Source organism: Petaurus breviceps, unplaced genomic scaffold, assembly GCF_028583685.1.
Source record: "Petaurus breviceps papuanus isolate PSGF00001 unplaced genomic scaffold, PetGlider_PUasm1.0 90752, whole genome shotgun sequence".
NCBI classification, from domain to species: Eukaryota; Metazoa; Chordata; class Mammalia; order Diprotodontia; family Petauridae; genus Petaurus; species Petaurus breviceps.
The window spans coordinates 10,270,897-10,298,364 of NW_027187336.1; the positions used below are offsets into that span (position 1 = coordinate 10,270,897).

Genomic DNA, 27,468 nt, shown 5'->3' on the forward strand with positions numbered 1-27,468 from the left:
AAATAAGATCATATTGTATAACTTAATAACCCTCTTGATTTCGTCATGAGGAAGAGAAATAGGAGTTGAGGGCGGAGCCAAGATGGCGGAGTAGAAGCAGGACCTCCCCACTGTTCCGGCTTCCACCTTCCCCAATCCATGTAAAAAGGGGACTCTAAACAAACTTTGGAGCTGCAGAACCCACAAAATGACACAGAGAAGCTAACCTCCCACTGAGGACAGCCCGGCAGGCTGGCAGGAATCGGCCAGCACAGTGCTCTGGGAGCTGAGCCCAGCCCCACGCAGAGGCTTTAGCCCCAGGGCAGGCCTGACCAGCCATTGGCCGGAGGGACTCCAGATCAGAAGCAGCTGTGGCCATTTCCAGATTTATCAACACATAGATGTGAAGGACAAAGTGAGAGGTCAGTGCAGTCTGGACTTTGGGACCAATAAGTGGGAGAGTGTGGCTTTTGCCCCCCAGGGCAAGAAGCTGCTGAGACGCCAGCACAGCCAGCCAGCGCCACATGGCAGCTTCAGCTCCTGGCCTGCAGAGTGTAGGGGGCCCAAGCACCAGTCTGAGGGGTAATCACTCTTGCTTTAACCTGCTTGGATCTGGATTGCAGTCTAGGGTGGAGGTCCTGGGGTATGTGTCCAGCTTGCCAGAGCGTGTGGAGACCTCAGAGAGGGCACCCATCTAATACCTCTGATAGCAAAGAAAACCCCAGTGTTTGGGATGAAAGTTCCCCTGTCTGGTGGCAGAGTCCTACTGTGGCAAAAAGCTCAGGCGTCAAGTGACTGAGGGGCGACATGACCAAGCAAAGGAAACAAATCAGACAGAAGATTCCAACAATACACTTCTATTTTGGGGACAAAAAGGAGCAAAGCATGGAACAGGAGGAGGACAGTGAAGTCAGAACTTCTGTACCAAAAGCTTCAAAGGGAAATACAAGCTGGTTACAGGCCATAGAGGACCTTAAGAAGCAGATAAGAGAAGTGGAGGAAAAATTGGGAAGAGAAATGAGAACAATGCAAGAAAATGATGAAATGAGAGTCAACAGCCTGACTGAAGAAAATAATACCTTAAAAAACAGACTGACTCAAATGGCAAAAGAGGCTCAAAAAGGCAATGAGGAGAAGAATGGCTTAAAAAGTCGAATTTGCCAGATGGAAAAAGAATCTCAAAAGCTCACTGAGGAGAATCATAGCTTCAGAATTAGATTGGAGCAAATGGAAGCTAATGACTTTATGAGAAATCAAGATGCTGTTAAACAGATCCAAACAAATGAAAGAATAGAAGGCAATGTGAAATGTCTCATGGGAAAAAACACTGACCTGGAAAATAGATCCAGGAGAGATAATTTAAAAATTATTGGACTAACTGAAAGCCATGACCAAAGTAAGAACCTAGAAATCATCCTCCAGGAAGTTCTCAAAGAAAACTGCCCTGATGTTTTAGTACCCCATGGCAAAATAGAGGTTGAAAGAATCCACCGATCAACTCCTGAAAAAGATCCCCAAAAGAAAACTCCTAGGAATACCAGGTTCCAGAATTCCCAGATTAAGGAGAGAATATTACAAGCAGCCAGGAAGAAACAATTTGAATATTGTGGGAACACAATCAGGATAACCCAGGATCTGGCAGCTTCTACACTGAGGGATTGAAGGGCTTGGAATATTATATTCCAGAAGACAAAGGAGCTGGAATTAAAACCAAGAGTCACCTACCCAGCAAAATTGAGTATCCTGTTTCAGGGGAAAATATGGTCATTCAGTGGAATAGAGGACTTTCAAGCATTCTTGCTGAAAAAACCAGAGTTGAATAGAAAATTTGACATTCAGATACAAGAAGCAAGAGAAGCATGAGAAGGTAAACAGAGAAAAGAAATCATAAGGAACTTATCAAAGTTGAACTATTAACATTCCTACATGGAAAAACAATAATTGTAACTTATGAAACTTTTCTCAGTAGTTGAAGGGAACAGAAATGTATATATGTATGTATGTATGTATATGTCTATATATGAGGGTATATGGGCATATGAATACATATGTGAATGTGTGTAATGGGAATGTAAATTTTTAAGATCTTCCCTGCCCCTAGGCTAAAGTGCACCTGAAGCCTGGGGTGGGAGGCTTGTTTTTCAGTAGATACTTCTTGATTGGCCAGTGAGTCAATAAGATTGTTACATTCTCTGAGCCAGGAGAAGGTTATATAAGCCCTGATGTGTAGCTTTGTTTTGGGGCTCACTTTGAGAAGTATTCTGTGATTTGATGAAACTCTGGGCTACCCGTTGTCCAGAGCCCCTCGGCTTTGAAACCCAGATGTTGTTTGGTATGGATGTAATGGTTGGACAGTTTGAAAATCTGTCTACTTGATCTGTTTCTCTGACTTGATAATTCTGCCTGTGTATTCTGAAGTGCTGACCTTTTTTCCCCTGAACTAGGTAAACGATACATGTTTGACTGATTAAAGTAAGCTTGTTAACCCATTTTGAGTTGCTTTCCTTTATCAAAGCAGATCCAAGAACCTGTGATGGCAACAAAACCTGAAGATGCTTGGGGTGCTTGCCGCTACAATATGTTTACAGGTAAACATAGATAGAGGGCACAGAACCAATTTAACAGGAAGGGATGCTACTTAAAAGGTGAAATTAAGAGGTGAGAGGAATATAATGAGAGGAGATGGGGAGAGACAGATTGGGGTAAACTATCTCATACAGAAGAGGCAAGAGAAAATGGTTACAATGGAGGGGAAGAATAGGAAGGCAAAAGGAAATGGGTCAACCTTATTCCCATTGAATTTGACTTGAGGAGGGAATGAAATACACACTAAATAGGGTATCTCACCCTCCAGGAGAGTAGGGGGGGAAGGGGATGAGAGGGGGATGATGAAGGGAGGGCAGGCTGGGGGGAGGGAAGTTGGAAGCACCCACTTTTGTAAAGGGACAGAATCAAAGTAGAGAATAGAACAAGTGGGAGGTGGGATAGGAGGGAGGGAAATATAGTCAGTCTTTTACAATATATCTACTATGTTATTGTTTTGCATTAGCCACACATGTACAACCTATACTGAACTGCTTATCTTCCCAGTAAGGGTGGGTGACAAGGAAGGAAGGGAATGAATCTGGAATTTAAAGTTTTAAAATCAAATATTCAAATATATATATATGTATATATGTGTGTGTGCATATATATATATATATATACTATTATTAATACCATCTTACATGTAATTGGGAAGTAAGATATACAGGCACTGAGGCATAGAGATCCACTGGAAAAGTCGAAAGGGTATGGGAGAAAATATGGGAGAAAGCAGATTGGAGGAGGGCATACCCCGTGGGGCTGCTATTTTGGGGGCAGTGGGTAGGGGAAAAACGGGGAGAAAACTTGTAACTCAAAATCTGGCGGAAACGAATGATCTAAATCAGAAGTTAATAAAGCATTTAAAAAAAGAGAGAGAGAAATAGGAGTTGAATCGAGTTTTTTTTTTAATTTATTAAGTACCTACTTAATACAAGGGTGTAGGGATCCCAGGTAACTTTCCAAAATTAACTTACAAAGTTGTTATTCTGCTTCAGGGGAGGGAATTTCCACATCAGGAGTTCCTTAGGGCAATGAAATCCTAGACCCTCATGACCTGACCCACAGAAAAGTACAATGCACTGTACTACATATGTGTCAGCGGATGCAAAGATAACATTGTCCTAGCCTGCAAGCCTAGAAGTGTCATGGCTTTCTTGGGCAGAGAAATGGAGGCACATCAGGATCCGTGGTAGTCCCTGAGAAAGCAGCACGATAGGGGTTTTGCTAGAAGATAGAGCCGTGAGGATCTCTTTCCCTTGCCCATGAATAACTCTCAAGATGGCCTTGGAAAGAAATCCCAGAATGTTGCCTGCTCAGCAGCTTAGTAGTTAGTCTATGTAGAAAGGAAAACACTCCCTACAGTTAACTTCTCATGAGCTGCTACTCTCAGCATTTCTGGATAGGACCAGATAAATGAGATGACTTGGCAGAGGTCATTTGCCAGAGGTCATTTCCAGAAGCTACCTTAGTTAAACCAAGGTACTTATTAGTTGGATAAATGTGCATGTTATTCTACCAGGCAGCAATGTATCACAGTAGTAGACCTCTATGAAGACCTGAGTTCAAAATCTGCCTCAGACACCAACCAGCTATTTTACCCTGGCCAAGTCACTCACCCTCTCTGACTTAGTTTCATCACCAGTAAAATGCAGATAATAATGGCACCTACCTCATGGAGATATTTTGTGGATCAAATAAGATAACACATGTAGAGTGCTTTGTAAAGCTTACCACACTTTACAAATGCTAGCAATGATGATAACAATGTGTGGTCTATTCTCAACCATATTTTTTTTTAAAGTACACAGGTTCACTGGTTATGACATACACTGGAAAATATCATGTAAATATCAGCTAGTATTATTGCTGGACGTTCAGGCTGGTGATGATGTCATTCCCTGAGCCTTCTAACACCCTTCTGGTGAACTCAAGCAATACAGGAGTGTACTAGAAAATGCTTAACCATCAGGGCAGGAGGGGTAATGAACAACACACAGTCTTAAGTTATTACCATTTTCTTGGGTCTAGATAATCTACAAAACAATAAATCAAACCATTGGCAGCAGTTGCCACTTTTTGAGGTATAAATGCTCACACTGAACATTTAAAAAATCAAGCAGGTTAGAGATGGCTCCAGCACAACTCTGTATAGAATCTGGATGAGGAAGGGATTAAGTCTAGTGCTTGAATTTTATAGATAAGGAAAATAAGACCAAGAGATGTGAAGTAACTTGCCCAAGGTCCCCCAGATGATATGGGGGTATTTCTAGAATCTAAACTCAAATCATTTAAAAGCAACACAGTGTGTTCAAAAGGGAGCTACAGTAGGAATCAGGATACCTTGGCTTTAAGTCACAATTCTTCCACTAATAAACGGTGTGACCTCTGGCAAGTTGGGTCATCTATCCAGACCTCAGTTTCCCCACCTATCAAATAGAAGGGTTGGACAAGATTATTTCTAGTTTTAATGTTCTGCTGTCCTCTGAAGAGAGGTTTAAACAGCAAGACAGGATGCAGTTCAAGGGGAGGGATGTGGGCACAGAAAGACCTAGGTAAGTCCTCTAACCTATCCACTCACACTGTTCAAGTGGCAAAACAGTGCCCACACCCCATGGAAAAAGCCTGATGTGTTATACTTTTTTTAATAGACCTATAATGAGTAAACCTGGCAGTTCTAAGCCTTAACCAATCCTAATCTTGCTTCTTTTTGATGTTTTGCTCCCACATTACATTTCGACTCCTTCTTCCCCCTCAGTCTGGAGCACCAGACCCCAGCACATCTTCTCAAAGTCAGCCCATCAGTATTCACCAAAGATGTTGGCATTTGCCAATAGCAGACTAAGGTTCAGGCATTAAGGTGGGGGCTTGTATATAAGAAAGGCTGCAGGTCCTTCAAATGATAACCATCTGTTTAACTCTAAGCACCAACTGATTATTGCCTAGAGTATGTACTATTGAAGTCCCTAGGATTTGGGCTCTTATTCTCTTGCAGTCCCTTGAATTCTTTAGCAATTTCTAAATAATGCAATCAGGACAAACACCTCACAGAAAAGAGGTTTTGCTGTTCCAGGTCTTTGCAAGTTTATTGTAAACTCAGGTCATTTGCTCCAAATTTCTCATGTCTTTGTTCACCTCAAGTGAAAATGTGATAGTGTGACTGCTTTGTGCTGTGGCTTATAAAAAGATAATGTCATCTCTGCCTATGAGTCGACCTGAGACCAGAGCTCTTTCCTTTAAAGCTCAACAGAATCATCACCAGCACTACCCATCATAAAAAAGGACTTATTTTAAGTCATCAATGTGTGTTCTCCTCTGATCATGATTAAAATGAATTTTTCCCAGGTGAGAGAACCTGGACCCTCAATTTCTCTCTGTAATATGTTACATCAAGAAGGAGGTATATTGTAATAGAAAAGGCACTGCATTAAGTACCAGAAGAGATCTGGGTTTTAATCTCTACTCAGATCTATACTAGTTCTGTGACCTTGGACAAATATTTCATCTCTCTGAGCCTCATTTCCCCATCTGTGAAATGAGGATAATAATACTCTAAGTATATCCCATGCGACAAAGTTGTGCAAACCTTACTGCACTAATGAATTATTCATATAGAATGGTTTTTCACATCAAATAGTATTTAAGATTAGCTCGTTATCTTGGAAAATAGAGATTCTACCAATTGGAGATTCCTGCAGATATGAAGACCCACATAACCTCTTAGGAGCTGGCCCATTTACATCTATATACTCATTTCTTTAACCTTACTGAGATCAAGCTTCATTGACTGAAAGTTCTTTTTTTTTCATTGTTGTTTGTTTGCTTGTGGGCTTTGTGAGGGAGAGGAGTTGAAAAGAAGAAAAAAGAAAAATATGCTAACATAAGCTTTATTCTTCAAGTAATTCTCCTTTTCTTAGCCTCTCAACCCTGAGTCCTTCTTTGCCATCTTTATTATGGGCACTCAGGGAGACTTGTGGTTCAATTAGGTCAATGCCCAACGCTTGCTTCAAAAGAATGAACTAGCTTTGGGACTGTGAGATTCAACTTGCAGTGAAGCTTCCCCATTCTGAACATCCTATACACATTCTTATTTCTTCCTTATACCTTGTAACTAAGTTCAGTATCGTTCCCCCCCCCCACACACACACACACATATGTCATTGTGTATTTCAAGGTAATGTAAGAGCTATTGAGTATTAATACAATTGATTGGATTAACTATTGAGACCAAAATAGAGGCGTTTTTAGTTCAGGGAAAGGAGAGGTAGCAAGGGGTTAAGTTTCTATAGAACTGCAAGAATTGCTGAAATAAGACTACTGATAAAAAAGTACCAGACAGTAGCCTTGGGAAGAGTTGAGGCAGTAGCCTTGGGAAGAAGCTGGGTTCCCAATTCCCAGAGAACTCTTAGATAATATTAAAAATGAAATTATATAGAATAAAAGGAGCTGGCAGACACAGGTGGATTTGACCAATCAGAAAGCCGACAATGGCCTTGGGGCACTCGGGCCCAGATAAGGACACATCTAGGTTGGACTGAAGGGAGTTCAGTATTCTGGGGTTGTTACTGCACTTGCTTAGTGGACCTCATTTATTGTGTATATTATCTAACAAAACTAGAGCCTCATTAGTAATAATTATGGTAATGAATTGAGATTGCTTTGCACCAATTGGTTGGCTTTAATAAGAAGATTGTGAACTTGCCTTACCAACCAATGGTAAGGTGGGACAGTTGAGAGGGTGTGGAATTCCCACATTAGGGTTTTATAATCATGCCTTTTGCCTTCTGTAGGGTGCTTCTCCCTTCTGGCCCTTTGTCAGATTGGGGATGCCTTCTCTCGTGAGATCATAATAAACTCTTTTCTACTTTCTACCTTAAGAAGCCTCTGAGTTTAATTTGGGCAAGGGTCTTTTCTGTCCCACACAGGGACTTTGGTCAAATTATCTCACCTCTCTGAGCTTCAATTTTCCCATATTTAAAAAGAGTATTGGACTAGATTCTTCCTAAACCTCTTTAGCATTAACATTTTACTTATTCTGTGAGTCTGAGAAGTGTCCATTAGCCTCATGTTTTTTTCCTAACCTGACCACTAGATGTCCACTCAGCTCCACAAAGTCACAGGGCTAGTTCACGTATATTGGTGATCCTTCATTAAAACACACTAAGACCTCTTCCCATTCACCCAAGCTCAGTGTCCTACTTTTCCCCCCAAGAGCAGAAAGTATAGGAGCGCACAGTAAAAAGACTGGTGTCACAGACATGTTTTTTCCCTTATAGGCTGAAATGGATCTCTCTGATCCATGGATTCATTTAAATAACTCTGGGGAACCACTTACATTTTCCAACACTTCTGGTGATACTATATGGCCTCAAAGTCATAACACTATGATCTCAAAAAATCATAATTACAGGTAATCCTGTAATCCCAAGGGCAACAAAAAGGCACTTGGGTGGGCACAAATGATAACCTGCATTTAATAAGTAGACTTAAGAAAGACTTTGCTAAGGATATACGTACCTGGAAAATGAAGTAATCCCATTATGTAGCTACTCTAAAAGATGGTCAATAAAAAATTGGATTGACACGTGGCAATAACAAAAAAGTTCATATTTTTTATAGTGCTTTAAGGTTTTCAGTGTGCTTTATTTCAGTGTTATAAAACTCAGATAGAATCAGGAGCCACTAATCTGCATATAAGATGCCCTGGGTGTTACATATCACTTAGTTTTGTTTTCTGTTTTATTATATATTTATTTATTTTATTAAATATTTCCCAGTAACATTTTAATATGTTTCAGCCACACTCAGGAGTATTTCTAGATGCAGCAGGTTTGACATCTCTGTTTTATATAATAATAATTATGATTAATCACCAGTTTCCAGGGTTGGGGACCACTAATTAACAATAGTAATTGCTAGCATGTAGCGCTTTAAGTTTTGAAAAGCTCTTATACATTAGTTCATTTCATCCTCACAATTCTTTATGGTAGGTGATATTACTTTTTTTTTGCAGGGGGGGTTTAAGTGACTTGTCCAAGGCCACAAAGCTAGTAAGTGTCAAGTGTCTAAGGCTGGATTTGAACTCAGGTCCTCCTGACTCCAGGACCAGTGCTCTATTCACTGTACCACCTAGATGCCCCAGTAGGTGATATTATTATCCCCATTTGGCTTATAAGGAAACTGAGTCTGAGAGAGATTGGGTGGCCATAACCACATAATAGTAAGGGCCAGAGGCAATATTTTACCCAGGTTTCCCTGATTCCAAATCCAAGGCTCTTTATAGTATCTATACTAAACTGTCCAAGGAACCTGATGAAGACCTCCTCTTCTTCTCCTGGAGGTCAGCCTTTTATGAAGGATATAGAGAGCTATGATTAAGAATCACATCAGATGAGATAGTGAGCATAACTTGTACCTGAGGAAGGACCAAACCCCCTCTTCCGCTCACCTCCACCCCAACCATGATCCCGCTAAATATCTACACACCGCTTCTTAATATGAGCTCAGAATTGAGTCACCCACTGGAGGAAATAGGGTTTCTTTTGATTCTTCCAAACTTTAAGGGTTACCACCAAATCAAATATAATGGCCCTCTTTAAGCCAATTTTGATGAGAGTAAGGTTTGAGCGTTGCCAATCCCACCCCCTATTTTCCCCTCCATTATAATAATTCTTTCATACCTCTTTTATGTGGGATAATTTACCCCATTCAATCCCCCCCCCCGACTTCTTCCAGTGAAATTTTCTATTTTACCCATTTATTTTGTTTTAGGGAGGGTATCATCCCCTACCTTATTTCCATGTCCTCTGAATATACTCATTCTAATTACTCTTATAGTAATAAAATTCTTGAGTTACAAATATTATGCTGCTGTATAGAAATGCAAACAGTTTAACCTTATTGAATTTCTTATATTTTCTCTTTTTTGTTTCTTTTTTACCTTTTTGTGTTTCCCTTGAGTCTTGTATCTAGAGGTCAAATTTTTTTTTCCAGCTATGCTCTTTTACTTAGGAATGCTTATAAGCTCTCTATTTCATTAAATATCTATTTTTCCCCTGAAAGATTATACTAAGTTTTTCTGGGTAGGTGATTCTTGGTTGTAATCCTAACTCCTTAAGTTAAGGCTTAAGCCCTCTGGATCTATAATGTGAAAGCTGCCAAATCCTGTGTTATCCTGATTATAGCTCCACAGTGTTTGAATTGTTTCTTTTTGGCTGCTTATAATACTTTCTTCTTGATCTGTGAGCTCTGGAATTTGGCTATGAGGTTCCTGGTAGTTTTCATTTTGGGATCTCTTTCAGGTGGTGATAAGCAAGTTCTTTCAATTTCTATTTTGCCCTCTGGTTCTAATATTTGGGGGCAGCTTTCTTTGATAATTTCTTTTTTTTAAAAAAAAAGCAATTGGGGTTAAGTAACTTGCTCAAGGTTAAACTGCCAGTTATTTCTGAGTGTAGTGCTAAGTATCTGAGCCCGGATTTGATTCCCTAAGTCATCCCAACACAGGGGCCGGTGCTCTTACTCGCTGTGCTACCTGGCCACCCCACTTTGATAATTTCTTGAAAGATTTACAGGCTCTTTTTTTTTATCTTGGCTTTCTGATAGTCCAATAATTCTTATATTATCTCTCCTGGATCTGTTTTCTAGGTCAGTTGTTTTTCCAATGATAAATTTCACATTTTCTTTTTCTTTAACTTTTTAAAATTTTGTTTTATCATATCTTGACGTCTCATAGAGTCATTAGCTTCCACTTGCTCAATTCTAATTTTTAAAGAATTATTCTCTTCAGTGAGCTTTTGTACTTCCTTTTTCACTTGGCCAATTCTATTTTTTTTAGGGAATTATTTTCCTTGGAAAGTTTTTGTATATCTTTTCATATGCTGTCCACTCATTTTTCATGATTCTTTTGCATTATTCTCATTTCTCTTTCCCAATTTTTCTTCTCCTTCAATTTGCTCTTTAAAATCCTTTTTCACTCTTCCAGGAATTCTTTTGGGGCCTGAGACCAAATTACATTTTTCTTTGAGGAATCAGATGTAGTCATTTTGACACGATTGTCCTCCTCTAAGTTTATGCCTTGATCCTTCCTGTCACCATAGTAACTTCCTATAGTCAAGTTCTTTGTTTATTTGTTTTTTGCTTATTCTTTTCTTCTTTTGGGGGACTTGGTGTTTTTATATAAGAGTTGGGCTCTGGTTCTGCACTGTCCCAAGTTTTTTATTCTGGGGCTCAGGGTCTTACTGCTGGCTTTCACTGAGCTTCAAGATTTAGCTACTTGCTTTCACTGGAGGGTGGGTTTCCCTTCTGGCTTGTACTGGTCAGGAGACCTCCCTGTTGGCCTCCCCTGGGTGTGGGATTTAGCTACTAGCCTGTCCCAGGAGTGGGACCTTACTTCTTGGTTGATAAGGTAACAGAATCTTTCTGGTGACTGGCCCTGAAAGAGGGATCTTGTTGCTGGTCTGACCCAGGGGTGGGGCCCTACTGCTGGGTTCCTATAGAAACAAGGTCCCTCTGCTGGCAGGTCCCTGTGGCCGGATATCACTGTTGGCCAGCCCTGGGATGGGGCTTCACCACTGGTCAGCAGTGGGGTCAAGTCCTGACTGGTGTCTTGTGCTGGGGCTGGGGTCACTGCGGTGGGGCCTTGCTATGCTGCACAGATTGCTCACTTGCCTGGAGGCTACTGGTTTGCAGGAAGGCGGGGCTTCACTAGTGGAATTCCCCATATTCTGAGCCTTGCTGAATGCTCCCTGCTGTGAGGCTGGCTGTTTTGCTGTTCTTGGATCTTGCTCCCCTCTCATCTCATTGCAACAGGCCTTTCCTGCTGGGTTGGTAAGGTTCTTCCCTGCTCCTTGATCAATTCAGAGGTGTTTTCTAGCTGTTTGGAGGGGAATTTGGGAGGACCTCAGAGGGTTCCTTCCTCACTCCACCATATTCACACCAGAAATTTTCTGTTAGTCCTAGAAAGCTGCATTTTCTATTGACTTGAGGGCTGCTAACAATTCCCTTGCCACTGGAGGTTTCTTACTACTCATTAGCACCTCCCCAGGGTGGATCAGGAGATTCAAATAAATCAGCTCTGTCTCTTGTTGACAACTCTGGCCAAAGATTTGTTGGGAATTTAAAAAAACTAACATAAAAATGTACTGATTCCAGAAAGGTGGGGCATGTGTCTGCACGTGCATATCTAGAAGTTGGGGAACACTATTCAGCTCAGTGAAAGCTCTAATTGTGGAGCAATGTTTACTAGTTCTAAGCATAAATCATAGACTAGCTTCAATGAATATCTACTGAAATTAGCATATTAATAGGAAGCAAATAAACTTGTGCTTGGAAGTTTGGGGAAACAGTTTTTAGTGACCTAAACACTACCCTTACAATCCTGTCTACAATTAATTTGTTTAGCAGGTTTTTTTTTTCCTTCTTAGAGTACAGGGGTGAACTTTGACCTATTCCAGACACACCATCTGTGGATCCAATTAATAAGGCTTTTGCTGCCTAGCGTTAGCTGAGGGAGGCTGTTGATGATGCTGAGTTTCTCAATTACCCAGTCTCCCCTGTACAGAAAGGCCCACACTTTCCTCTTCAGTCTATTTTTTTAGTAAGCAGAGGGGGAGGCTCTCCCCTTATAAAGCCAGCTAGGTGAGGAAGGTGTGAGCCAATTCACCCACTGCAAGCTGGGCTTTCAGAACGTACCCCTTCAGGGTTAAGTGGATGCTTCCTGAAGGAGAAACAGTTTGCTGACCTAAGAAGTCAATTCCTTCTCTGAAAGAAAATGCTTGGCTCAGCCTGACATAATGGAGAGGCCCATGCCTCTGTCACATCCAGGGAGCAAATGAGCAGAAAGCAGCAACCAGGTGATAAGGAAGGCAAACCCCAGGGTTCTGCTTGCTATTTGCAAAGCCCAGAGGGAGATGAGCTCTACCTAGTAGAGAAATACCAAATCTTAGCAGCCTGGAGGATCGTACTCATCCCCCCACCTCCACAGCTCCCCCTCTTCCCTTCCCCTTTCTCCCCCTCATACACAAAGGAATCATAAAGCTGAAACAGGGGTAATTATAGTTCAGCTCCTAATTCTTCTGATCAACGAATGAACAAGTTCCAGGTCCCAAACAATACAATTAGCACAAGGATGTAATTACAGAAACAGATTTCCCTGCCACTTCTGCTTGGTAGGGGTCTGAAGCAAAACAGTCATTGAAAGGCCACAAAGTGGAAAATGGGAAAAAAACAAATAGCATACCCAGGAGGCAAATTGTGGCTGTTCTGGGTCTGGGTCCCAGTTTCCCTTCTGCCTCTTTTCTTCTTTGTTCTTTGAAATCATTCACATGACATTTCTGACAAATACCAGAACAAGACCCACTTAAGGGCAGCCACAAATATTGCCAGGACGGTCTCTTTGTAGCAGGGGTTCTTAACTTTTTTTTGTGTCACAGACCCCATTAGCAGTCTGGTGAAACCTAGGGACCCCTCTTCAGAACAATGTTTTTAAATGCATAAAATAAAATACATAGGATTATGGAAATCATTTATATTGAAATAAGGATTTTTATATGTATATATAATATATGGTATGTATATAAATATACTACATATATCAATTCCTCCACCCACCCACCCCACCCCCCCCATCCAAGTTCCCAGACCTTTATTCTGGAGGCATCTACATAACCTGGAGTTCTTAGCCCTGTTTTATAGAATCATAGATAATCAAATTGGAAGAGGCCTCAGACATCACCTAGTTCAACCCCTTGCCTACAGTGTGACTACATCTCCCAGTCTCTCCTGGGACAGTCCCAGCAATAGGATTATTGCCTTTGGAGGCAATAATTTTCCATTTTCAGATAGCTCTAATCATCAGACAGTTCTTCATCATATTGAGCCTAAATCCACCTCTTTAACTAGTTTGATCCTAATTTGGTCCTCAAGAGCCACATAGGAAGAGTCTGATCCCTCTTCTGTATAGCACAGATCTTCAAATATTTGAAGACAGTAATAATGTCATCATTCCATTCCTGGCAAACACGAAGTTTGCTCCAGTCTAAACATTCCCTATTCCTTCAGCAATCCTCCTGTGACATCTGGAATCCCCCTCACCATCAGCCCAACTCTTCTGGATGGGCTCAGTCTTGCCAATGACCTTCCTAAAATATGGCACCCAGACTGATGCCAGATAAAGGCTGGCCAGCACCAAGCTGAATCAATGGGGCTACTGTCTTCTTCACTCTGAACTTCTCTCACTGCAGCCTAAGCCTGAAGTCCTTTCTCTGGCTGAAAGATCAGTCTATTCAACTCTCAGGGAGTTGAGTTTGCAGTCCAAGTTGTTTTAAAATTAACTGCTGACTATTTGGGTCTTCCCAGTGATTTTTGTTTATTTGTTTATTTTGTTTTTGCTTTTCAAGTTAAGTGTGAGACTTTATAATCAATCCTATATTGTTCATTTTGGCCCCAGAACTTTTTGAAACCTGCCTCCCAGCTTTGTCAATCAGCCAATAACAATGAGGAACTGTGGAGCCACAGAAAGGGAGGCAGAGGTTTGCAAGAGGCAGCCTAAAATGAGAGAGCAGAGAGACTAAATTTTCCTTGATAATCCCTGAAGTTCCCTCCAGGTCTAAATCTTGGATTCTAAAATCTTATGCTCCTGAGCACTTGATCTGCGTTTTGTGCTGTATTGATCATGAATGAATGAATAAATGTAAGAAAAAGTACTTGCAAGGGGCGGCCAGGTGGCTCAGTGAGTAAGATCACCTGCCCCAGTGTCGGGATGACCTGGGGATCAAATCCGGGCTCAGATACTCAGCACCACACCCAGAAATAACTGACCGTGTAACCTTGAGCAAGTTACTTAACCCCAATTGCTTTAAAAAGAAAAAGTACTTGTTAAGCCTTTACTGTGTGCAAAGCAATGTGCTAAGTGCAAGGGAAACAAAGAGAAAAGCAAGATAGTAGCTGGCCTCATGGAGCTCATATTCTAATAGGAGGAGACATTAGCTGAAAACCAGGTGGAAGGATCTTCCAGTGGTCCTTAGGATGCAGTTGCAAGGCACATGAAAATTCATCTTTTTAAATGTTGTTTCTGTTGTTTGGTCATTTCAGTGTTGCTTGACTCTTTGTGACCCCATTTGGGGTTTTCTTGGTAAAGATACTGGAGTGGTTTGCCCTTTCTTTCTCCAGATCATTTTAAAGATGAGGAAACTGAGGGTTAAGTGGCATTTTCATTATTTAAGCCGTATCAGTTCCTGAACCATTTGATAGCATTAAGGACTTGGGTGGCAAGGACTTTCTTTTCTCTGGTCTTCAATAGCTGTGGCTACTGAGAAGGTAAGGCCTTCAGAGGGCCATCAGAGGAAGTGGCTAGTTTACATCTCCAGAAGGGTGCTTCCCTGGAAAATGGCTGTGGGAACTAGACTGGAAGTCAGGCTGGTGGTCAAGGTTGGGTGGGGGGAATACTGCTTTTTCTCAGGGCTCTTGCCTGTTGGTTATATTTCACTGGTAGGTGTTAGTGATGGCCAGGATGATAATACTCTTGTCCAAAATGAATGTCTCATGAGCAATAATAGATGCCTCCATATTTACATATGGATTTATATATAACTGGATTTAGTTATATATAAATATATATATATACACATATATATATAATCCAATAAAACCTACAACAAAGTTAATCTAACATATTTGGGGGTACAAAATTGTAATTGAACCTTATGGTAATTAAGAAGCACACTAAGCCTTCATATGATTATTGACTTTTATTTTCACCCAGTAAACCAAGATTTTCTGAGATCAACTAAGGGAGATGATGAGAGGAAAGAGAAGTTGATAGGGGAAACTAGAGAAAGTCAAAAGGCACTCTGAGACCTCTGTAAAGACTTCTGGATCCACAATGTAAGGGCAGGGTCCAGTTGAAATGACCTTCCCCCTTCTCCAGCAAGGGATATCCAGATATCCAAAGGTGTTCAGGAAGCCAGCACCTGCCAGGTGTCCTCAACCCTTGTATGTTGGGAGTTGGCACAAAGCTGATCTGGAGATTCAACTACTGAAATTATAACCCCTTGCTTGAAGAGAGATCAGAGCTAGAAATTCTGGAAAATAGGGATTCATTAGGTTTAACAAACAAACATCCCTAGGAGAAATAAAGGTTTGTTGGGGCGGCTAGGTGGCACAGTGAGTAGAGCACCAGCCTTGGAGTCAGGAGTACCTGAGTTCAAATCCGGCCTCAGACACTTAACATAAAAACTAGCCGTGTGACCTTGGGCAAGTCACTTAACCCCAATTGCCCTCCAAAAAGCAAAAAACAAAACAAAAAAACCAAAATAAAGGTTTGTTGGGGAAGAGGGAGGAAAAGAGAACTTGGTAAGAATTTTCCAACAAAATAGTTTCATCAAATTGTATACAATTATACAATATTGTATAAAATTGTATAATCAAGAGGTTGGAAGAAAAGCTCTAAGGTGCTGGGAATTTGGATTAGGTGTGGTAGGTGTAGGTAAAAAGAGAGAGGGAGTACTTTTGGAACAATGAGGAGTCTAGAACAATTGAGGAGTGGGGAGGAGGGAATCATATGAACCACATGAGCACAGAAAGAGAAGTGGGAATGATAGACCAATAATAATGCAAAAAAATAAGTTACATATGTAGATTTCAGAATCTGGTGAAGTTTTATAGCAGATTGGCTGACAGTACAGTTAGATGTGAGACTGATTGAATGATTAGACATAAAGGGTTATAATTAAATAATCAGTATCAAAAGTAGCTAGGTGACTTGGTGAATAGATTGTTGGAAATAGAGTTGGAAAGACACAAGTTCAAATCTTGCCCCAGAAATTTATTAGCTATGTGACCCTGGACAAATCACTTAACCTCTGTCTGCTTTGGTTTCCCCAACTATAAAATGGAAATAATAGCTTCTACTTGTCAGAGTTTTCAAGAGAATAAAATGAATAAAGTGCTTTGCAAATCTTGAAGTGCTGCATAAGTTCTATTATTATTAATATTCTATTCACCCTGAAGAAACCCTCTAGTCAATTGTCATAGAGCTCAAGACCAGTTGACATTTTTGTTCATGACTTTGATGAAGGTGGAATAGCACCCTTGTGAAATTATTAGATGATGTAAAAGTAGGAGGGATAGCTAACATGGCAGAAGCAGAATCTAGATATTAAAAAAAAACCACTTGGCAGGTTGGAAGAACAGCTCAAATCCAATAAGATGAACAGCTCACATTTCCATAGCACTCAAGGTTTACACAGTATTGAAGGACTGCACACAGAGAGGCATTGTGTACAGAATGAGAGAGATGATATGCACAGTGTACTCCACCTATTCAAACAACAGCTGTATTAAGTTTAGTTCTGGGGGCTACAAGTTTTAAAATATATTGATGAAATCATTTGAAGGAACTAAGGAAATAGCTTAAAGAAAAGGTGGTGGTGGAGGGTGAGGAAGGAAGGGAAGGTGTGCTAGTATTTCAAGTATTTGAAGGGCTGTAATGTTAAAGAAGGGCAGTTAGGTGGCAGAGTGGAAAGACTGCCAGGCCTGGAGTCAAGGAAGACTCCTCTTCCTGAGTTCAAATTTGGCCTCAGGCACCTACTAGCTGTGTGACCCTGGGCAAGTCACTTAACCCTGTTTGCCTCAGTTTCCTTATCTCTAAAATGAGCTAGAGAAGGAAATGGGAAAAACACTCCAGTATCTTTGCCAAGAAAACCTCAAATGGAGTCACAAAGAGTCAGGCATGCCTGAAAAATGACTGAATAACAAACAAGAATAAAAACTGTGGCAGAGGGATGACTTATTCTGCTAAGTCCCAGAGGACAGAAGTAGGAACAATGGCCAAAAATGATACAACAGACAGATTATGCTCATGATTAGGAAAACAACCTGATAAGTAGAACTGACCTAAAGTAGGATAGTATAGAAGGCTTACTGATGGAATGATTCAAAATCTGGCTTGATGACCACTTGTCAGGGATTCCCTGGAAGGGATTCCTATTCAGGCATAGGTCAAACTAAGGGACATCTTCCTCCCTGCTCAGAGATTTTATAACATAGTAAAATTCCTCAAGTGAGGTACCCCAAGCAAGGTACCTGGTTTTTTGCTGTGAATCTAATTAACTTTTAAATCCTATAAATAAGGATCTCTCCTAAATTTAAATTTTTACATATCATGTTGTCTTAAAGAAAGCACTTTGCAAACTGAAAAGCATTGTGTAAATACTAGCTGTTGTTGTTGTTCACATATATTGTATTAATACTTACTATGACATAGAGATATGGGATGGAGTACCAGACTTTAAGTTGGTATAATCTGGCTTCAAGCCTTTCTCTCACACTGACCAGCTGTGGTATAATGGGAAGGTCACTTACCTGCTATATTCCACACCTCAACCCTAACAAAGTCACATTTCCTTTATGCATTTATTAATATAAAAAATACAACTGTGTGTCCATAATAAGGAATACCTTACCAAGTAATGGCACTGATTTTCTTTAAAACAAGTCTACTGAAACTTAGGATATGAGTCACTTATTCCAATGTTTGTACTTATGCCTAAATTGATTCTGAAACCTTCTCTCAGAATTATCTTCAGAGCCAATTTACAAGCCACCCAAGATAACCATCTCCTTACTTTCTAGCCACATGAGAGGCAAGAAACATGGTGTAATAGAGAGGGAGCTAGACTCAGAGGCAGGAAGTCATGTATTCCAATACAGTCACTGATACTAGCTCTGTGGCTATCAGCAAGTCACTGGACCTGTCTGAGTCTCAGTTGTCTATCTATAAAACAGGGGCATTGAATTTTATGGTCTCTAAAGCTCCTTATAAACCTATGATCCCCGCACCATCTTCTGATCTCATTTTGCATCCCTCACCTAATTCATCAGGTTTGGCTCTGAATGATTTTAGAGGATTAAAAAAAAAAAATCAAACCCCACCCCCACCCTCAGAGAGAGACTTCCCACTACCTAGAATGGTAAAAAAAGATTTCTCAGCCCCACGCTCCACTTCCCCTCCCACTCAGACTAAGAAGGTCTATTTTCAGGGGTGGGGAGCCTGTGGCCTCAAGGCCATATGTGGCCCTCTATGTCCTCAAGTATGGCCCTTTGACTGAATTCAAATAAATCTGATTTGTTCTGTGGCCTAACTCTAAGGTTACAGAGGAAAAGCCACTTTTAATATGTCCATCTTTTGATGGAGATAGCACATTTGAATGGCTAAATTCTAGCATATCTGTTTAAAAAGAAAACCACTTTCATACCCTTATAGGAATACTTCATATGCTTATAAATTTGTCAGCTTTATACAGACCCAAGGCCTTAATTAACAGCATCAGGCCCAGAAGGCTCAGGAGGACTGGAGGTGCCAGCTGTGAAACCCAAATGAGAAATCCCCACATACCAGCACTTGTGAAAACTGAATGTGCGATCTTTTACAGATGCCTGACAGTAGCCTTAATGGAGGCAGAGGAACAGAATTCAGAGGAACAAATTAGTTCCATGAATAGTCAGATAGATGATCTCTGAGGCTACTTCCCTGGTCTAAGTCTTATGAAATTAAAAGCAAGCAGAACCCCCAAATAAATTGGCTAACCTGATTCTAGAGAGGGAGAGGTGAGAAAAAAAAGGAAAAGAACTTCACATACAGAAGAGAAAATTCAAGAGAGTGGTGAAAACCTGATTCAGCATCCCCTATAAATAATAATATTGTTTTGATCTTTCTATTATAAGAACTCAATATATATTATATTCTTGGCTTTAAAAAAGAAAGAAATAGATGTCATTTTGGCCCCCAGGAGAGGTGACCCAGCTTTCTCTGGGCTCTTTTCCATGTTTCTCATTAATAAATGCAGCACACAAAAGAAATAGCACATACATCAAATAAGATGCCTGGAAAGAATGCATAGAAGCAGTCACTACATTAACTATTAAACAATGGCATTTAGAGCCATGTTTGGCCTCATTTTTGCTCTGTCACTTTTTACCCTAAATGCCCAACACCAAGTTTCCTGCTAACTGACCCAGAGAAGAATTCAAAGGACAATAGAGTCCCCTTAGGAGACCTCAGAAACACTTTCTAGTTTTGTGTGGTGGGAAGAACACTGGACCTGGAATCAGTAGACCTAGAGTCAGGTCCTGATTCTTGCCACTTGCTGGTTGTATGACCTTTACCAAAGTCCCAGCCTCCAAGAATCACAGTTTCTTGAGCTCTAGATAAAATGACTATCCTATCTCATAGAGATCATTGGGAAAAATCAAATGAAATCATATATCAAAGTGCTTGTGACAGCAAATCATTATATAAGTGTAAATTATTATTTCATGAGCTGAAATGTGCCCCATAGCTCTAAGATCCATCCCAAGACAGAGGTAAAAACACCTTGCTCAGATCTTAGTGCCTAAATCAGCTGTTTGTAGCATAGTCCATTAGTCACTACCAGAAATTATATAATTCTTCTTTGTGCATTATTTGTGTTAGAGGCATGCTTGGGGACCACCAATCATCATCTCCACACAGAAGAAATTTGAGAATATCAGCTTAAATGACCAAAATATCCTTTAAAGGCAGCCCTCTATAAGCACCCAAGCCCACAAGATGTCAAAATTTTGTTTATACAGAAAAGGGCATAGAAAGGACTCTTCTCTGAACCCAGGGAAGTAGTCACGAGATCCCCATCTACTACTCCCCAGGGACTTACAGTATTACCCTGGGTGGGATCCCTGCCCTTCCACAGTGGTGCTGTATGTTTCCTTGATTTTCCTCCAGCAACTCTGTTCCTATTTATTCTTAACCCCTCAGCTGCCTTTGCTTTCATTCCATGTAAGAGTCATGGTTCCTTATTGCTGCTGGTGTTGACTTCAGCTCTATTTCCCTGCTGCTTTGTGGTTTAGATATCTTACCTAAGGCTGGGCTAATTGCCTCCTTTCTTAGAAAAGAAAAGCGGGATCTTGGGGGAGAAGGGAGAGATTGCTGGATCCTCAAGCAGATAGTATTATAATTCTTCACTATCTCCAAGGCATCAAGTCCCTTTAGCCTGTTTATACTTCTGGTGTTAAAGAATTGGAAACAGAGTAGAAGCCCATTTGATTGGGGAGTGGGTTAAACAAGTTGTGCTACACAAATATAGTGGACTATTACTGTACTGGAAAGAAATAACAAAAGGAAAATAAATGGAGAAGTATGGGTAAACTTAGATGAACTGATGCAAAGTGAACTGAGCAGAATGAAGAAAATAATATAGACAATAATTACAACAATGTAAATGGAAACAAGGACAAACCAGTCAAGAGTCAATGTTGCAGAATTACAAAGAACAAGCATAGCCTCAAAAAAAATAAAATAAAAGACACGAAAAGACAACCCCATCCAACTCCTTTGCAAGGTGGAATATCCACAGAGGTGGTGCATTGCACATATTAGCCATTTTTTTTTAATATATTGGTTGTTTTTCATCTTTTTTACTTTAAAAATATCTTTAGTTATATGGGCTGGCTTTCTGGGAAGGGGCTGGGGAAAGATACTAGTAGAAATTTGGGTGGTGGAAAAAAAGAATTCAATAAAAATTTTTAGAGAAAAAAAACCACTTCTTCCATTTTACAAAGCCTCACCCTTCACTCAAAGTGACTTTTCAAGTGCAGATGGAAATGAGGCCATTGAGATAGCTTGGTTTTTCACTCTGGCTCATGGCAGTTTGGGAACTGATTATGTCACTGTTGGTATGTTGTGTCAGTTCCTCCTACTGAGCAGAATCCGCTTAGTATATGACAAGTGCCTTTAGCCAGAACCACTTCATTTTTATCTTCATATCCAAAAGGTTTGCACAAATTAGGTACTTCATAAAAATTTTTATAAAGCTAATTTGAAAGTATTTCTACACTTTGCATTATTCTTCCCAACTCTCATCCTCCGCTGAGGCAGTTCAAACAGGTTTTATACTCAAGGAATATGTCTTCAAAGACCTCCAACATGGAAGGGAGGAGAGTGGAACCAGCAGAACCAGCACCTGCTCCCAGAGAAGCCCTCCAGACTCAGGAGGAGATAGGAAACCCCTCAGGCCTTTATTTTGCCTCTTCTTGTATCACCAGCACTGTGACTGGCACACAGTACGTCGTTAATAAATGTTTACTGATTGATTAAGGTCCTGGTCAGCTCTAAATCTCTGACCTTATGATTATTTGAAAATAGGAAGACCAATGAAAAGTAGAAGCAGGTTGAAGTCACATTCTGGAGGCAGTACCCAGAGGTAGGATCCATATGCCTGTACTGGTTGCAGAGATCTTACATAGAACTTCTGGTTTCCCCCAGATGATGGATCCAACACAGGATTAGGTGCATGGTAGAAGCTCAATAAGTACTTATTGACTGATTGTTATTGAAGCACTATACTCAAACAACATTAAGTACAAGACACTCAGTCAGCAGATCCTGTCCTGGATCCAGACCTGCCTGAGTAAGAAATCCCTGTGGTCAGTGCTTGAAAGCCTTGGGTCAGGCTGCCAAATACATACATCAGTGCATTAACACTTCTTAAAAGCAGATCTGTGAAGAAAGCTCCATCTACCAGCAGTGATAAGCTGATGCCTTTGTGTGCTTGGAATATAAAAAAGTCATGCTCTGTGAGAAAATTGCTTCCCTGGTACAGGGAAAAGTAGCACGAATGCAAAAGGTGATAGAATAGTCAAAGTGGGGGGTTGGCCACCATGGCATGCTTGCCGAAGACATCACACAAGCTGATCACTATTACAATATTATATTTCCTGTCCATTGTGGGAGCCAATGCTGCCACTTTAATAGAATGCAAGCCCCTTGAGGACAGAGACTGTTTCTCTAAAGTGGATATAGAATCTCTCCAACTAGGTCATTCTCTTTAACTTCTCATATCACTTAATACTATGATCTAGATACACTTGAAATTCAATGTAGAGCACCATATATTTATGTGTGTAGATGTAGATGTATATACATACATACATTAATTAAGCACCTACTAGAGCAGCTAGATGGTGCAGTGGATAGAGCATTAAGCCTGAAGTCAGGAAGACCTTAGTTCAAATCCAGGCTCAGACACTTACTAGCTGTGTGACCTTGAGCAAGTCATGTAACCCTGTTTGCCTCCTTTTTCCTTATCTGTAAAATGAGCTGGAGAAGGAAATGCTAAACCACTCCAGTATCTTTGCCAAGAAAACCCCAAATTTAAATGTTGTCATGCACTACACTAAGTGCTAGGGATACAAAAAGAGGTAAAAGACAGGCTCTTCCCTAAAGGAGGTTGCTTACTAATATATAAATGTGCATTAGAATTATACATGACCAGCTGACTAGTCTGGGTCTCAAAGGTCTCAAATACTCCAGGAGAGTGTTCTTTCAGCATGTACCCTTGGGAAAGTTATTTAATCTATTCTTTATATTTCCCTGTATATAAAAATCATTAATTCCATACACTTTCATACATTTTATATGTGAAAGAATTTTCAGCCTTTGTAAGACTCTATCCAACTTTAAGAAATGATTATTCTGGTATATTTGTTTCTTTTTGTTGTTGTTGTGTTTTTGGAGGGGGAAGGCAGGGCAATTGGGGTTAAGTGACTTGCCCAAGGTCACATAGCTAGTAAGTGTTAAGTGTCTGAGGCCAGATTTGAACTCAGGTCCTCCTGGCTCCAGGGCTGGTGCTCTATTCACTGTGCTGCCTAGCCACCCCTGTATATTAATTTCTGATACCTGTGTGATCTTAGATGAATCATTTCACCTCTCTGAGACTCAGTTTCCTCATTTGGAAAAATAGAGGAGTTGGACTCAATGACTTCTAAGGCCCCCTAAATTCTATGATCCTGTGCTTTTAATACCTAAAAAGCAACCAGCTCTTCAGCTCTCAGTCTCTTAGGCAAATGCAGGCTTGCTCAACATCTTTCCCTCAGAAACTGAAAAGCAGTTTCTCATTCTATTTGACCTCCATACAGTTTTTGATACAATCAAGCATCCTTCCCTCCTAAATATTCTCCTCCTGTGGCTTCTAGGACATGACTCTCTCTTGATGTTCTTCCTGCCTTGGATAGCTGACAGTTCCTTTGCTGACTCATCACCTTTCTCCTGCGCACTTGGCAAAGGTCTCCCCCTCAGTTCTGTCCTGGGCTCTCTTCTCTTCTCTCTCAATACTCTCATGATCTTATCAGCAACTATGATTTCAATTATCAATATGCTTCATTGGTGCTTTTTAACAAAATGCTACAGTCATTTTCTGATATGTATCCCCTTCCCCCAACCCAAAAGGACTCACACTTGAAACAAAGAAAAATAGTTAAACAAAACCAGTTTACATAGTGACCACTTATATTAAACTATGGAACATCTACCCCTTTAGTTGACTCCCAACCCCTACCGAGTGTGTTTCATCAATTTTACTGGAACCAGTTACTGACTAGTCTATTTAATCTAAATTTACTGCCTTTTAATGATGATTTCATTCATACTCTATTAGTCATTGTGTATATGCCCTTTTGATTCTAATTTCTTCATTCAGCATCAGTTCATATAAGTGTTTCCATGGTTCTCTGAATTCTTCATATTCATCATTTCCTAAAGTAGAATAATATTCCATTACATATGTAATTGTATATGCCACAATTTGTATAAGCATTCTCTAAGGGATAGGAAATTTGTTTTCAAGGATTTTTGCTAGCATAGAAAGTGTTGCTATGAATTTGAATAGATAGGTCTTTTTTTTATTTCCTTCTTTGCAATATGCCCATGGATTCAATTATCTCTATGCAGGTACCTCCCAAATCTCTCTCCTGAACCCTAGTCTGTACTGCAGTACCAATGCTAGCTGCTTGCTAAGACTTCTCCACTTGGATATCTATAGGCATCTTGAACTCAAATCATTACATTTTCTCCAAAGCCCATTTTCCCACCAAAGTTTTCGATATCTGTCAAGGGAACTATTATCCCTCCTGTCACCCAACTTCACAGAGTTACTTTTGTTACTTGCTTTTCCCTCAATCCCATATCTCACCAGCTGCCATGGATTGCTATCTCTCCAGCATTTCTCCCATCCTGTCCCATTCTCTATTCTCACACAGCCTCCATTCCCATTCAGAACTTCATCACCTCTCATCTCAACAATATCATAATTTTCCTAATTCCTCTCCCTTCTTCCATTCTCCTCCTCTAGCTAATCTGGGCAGCTAGATGACTCAATGGATAGAGACATGGATCTAAGCCAGGGAGACTTGAATTAAAAACCAGCCTCAGGAATTTACTTACTGGGTGGAAAAGTCATTTAAGCTCTCTTAACCTCACTTTCCTTATCTGTAAAATGGAGACAATAATAGCACCTACCTCCCAGGGTTGTTGTGAAGATAAAATGAGGTAACATGGGTAAAATGCTTTACAGATCTTAAAGTGCTAGAGAAACATATCTAACTGAATAAATATCTATCTAGCCTTCCTTTATACAGCTGCCAAAATGACAGCCCTAAGGTCTATGTCTGACTCTGTCATTCCTTTATTCAAAAAATCTTCAGTGGCTCCTAATTGCTTCCAGGAAAAAATACAAAATCCTCAATCTGGCATTTAAAACACATCCTAATCTGACTCTCACTTGCATTTCCAGTTTTATTTTATTTCTCTCCTCTTCATTCACCCTCCATTCCAGTCAAACTAATCTATTTCCTGTTTCCCATATGCAACGTTCCTTCTCCCACTATGAGGTCCTTGCACATAGCTCCCACCTATGCCCTGTACCCTTTCCCTACCTCTCTCTGCCTCTTCTAATCCCTGGCTGAGATCAAAACATAGCTCAGATGTTGCCTCCTACATTATTCCTTTCCAATTACTCCCAAATTACTCCAATTACTTTGATCATTACTGAAATTCCTTCCTATCACTTTATATAGATTTTGTATTTTCCTATTTCTGTACATGCCATATCCCACCTTGTCCCACCAGTAGAAGGTAAACTCCTTGAGGACAGGGATTTCTCTGTTGTTGTTAGTGTTTTCATTTCATAGCCCAAGCACCTTGCACATAGCAGTGGCTTAATAAAGGCTTGGGGAGTTGAGTTGAGCACAAATAAAAGCCAAAAAAGAATCAAATATAAGTAGGAAAAAAGAAATCCCACTTTGTCAAATTTTCTCTATACACCTAAAAGGTAGTAATTACTGATGATATTATTAATGTAAACTATAATCATATTAACAGTAATTTACATTTAAATAATGTTTTAAGGTTTTTATAAAGAATTTCCTCACAATGTTGTAACATAGATAATCTAAGTGGTATCATATCCATTTTACGTGTAAGGAAATTGGAACTTAGAGAGGTTAATTAACCTATCCAACTAACCTACCCCTAACTAACCTACATGGCTTGTAAGTAGCAGGATAAGTAGGTAATACAGTGGAGAGAATAAAGGACTTTGAATCAGGAAGACCTGAGTTCAAATCTTGCCTCAGATATTTCCTAGCTGTGTGACCCTGGGCAAGTCGATAAAGGCATTAAATAAATACTGACCAAACTTAACCTCTCTCATATTCCTCATCTGTAAAATGGGGACAATAACAGCACCTAAGTCACATTGCTGTTGTGAAGATCAAGTGAGATAACATATATACAATATTTTGTAAAACTTAAGGTGCTATATAAATGCCAGCTACTATTATTATTAACGTGAGCTGGGTTCTTCTGATTCCAAATCTGGTATTTTTTTTTCATAGTACCCTTGTACCCTATTTCCTGTCCACTCCAAAGACAAAACACAGAACTGTCTGATTTGTCTTGGGCTTTCAAATGAAGAACATGGGCCACTCATCCAGCTAAAAAGGATTTATATAAATCTCCTTGGTGAGTATTGATCTTAATTGGCTAGAGGGAAAAGTCCTAATAATGTTGGGAGGAAGGTATGTTTTAGACTCTGGAAAGGGATTTATTTTTTGCTTGGAGCAACACAGGGGAAAGTCTACCATATGGGAAGAACTTTGTGCTTTAGGATTAATAGGCTAAGGGCCCAGAGACACACTACTAAGAGACATAGTTGAACATTTATAATTCATAAAGGGAATATTAATGTTTTAGAGGGAATAGAAGTATCTCTTTTGGGGTCATCTAACAAAGTATATCAGAAAGAATAAAAGGATGCAAAGCTCTCAGTGCTCAAATACAACCCATTTACATTCTCCATACATAAAAGTCTCAGCTAAACCAATGATTTTATACATTAATACAAAGATCACTAGGGAAGTTGATCCTACTTACCATCCGTTATCAGAGCCCTGCTTGTCAGAACCTTTCCCAACATAAATTTTAACACAGCCAAGACACTGCATAGGATCCCACTTAAAATGGAAACACTGAACAGGAAATCATCCTGAAAAAGAAAATTGAAGATTTTAGCAAATCATTTGCTATCATATCATAAACCAAATTAGGCTAAAATGTCAACTAAAACAAATTTTGATCCTGAAAGAGCACAAGTGGGTCAGTAAAACCATTTCTTAGTTACCCAATTCAGTTCAATCAATTCATTGAACAATTAAGTGATTACTATGAACTGGCAAGGGGACATACAAAGTTTAGATGAGCTAAAGCCTCTGTATTTATGGGGTTTACAGTCTATATAGGAAGATGCTACACAAATAGCTATTATATCTAACAAGTCATTTGTATAAAAATTGCTAAAGTTCTTATTGTATGAGAACAATGGAGGGGGGAGGGGGAGCTGATAGAAAATACAAACTTATATTTATACTTTCCAGTGCAATTCAACACACATATAGGCATACACATACACATATATCCTCCAAAAGAGATGCTGTCTTGATATATTTCCAAGCTAAGTCACTTAACCTTTCTGAGCTTTGGTCAGCTAATGTTACAAATTACAGACAGGTTGTGATCCATCCTTGAAATATTGATGCAAG

The 27,468-nt window shown here is 40.0% G+C and overlaps 1 protein-coding gene across 1 annotated transcript in view; it reads right to left on the bottom strand.

Moving 5' to 3' along the window:
• The window catches only part of LOC138146065 (transmembrane protein 163), a 29,211-nt gene extending 2,301 nt beyond the window's left edge, over positions 1 to 26,910 (bottom strand). Inside the window, exon 1 of the mRNA XM_069067759.1 lies at positions 26,804 to 26,910. Coding sequence (XP_068923860.1) covers positions 26,804 to 26,846 — 43 coding nt within the window. The 5' untranslated portion in view covers positions 26,847 to 26,910. The remainder of the gene's footprint in view (positions 1 to 26,803) is intronic.
• Positions 26,911 to 27,468: the final 558 nt, after the last annotated feature.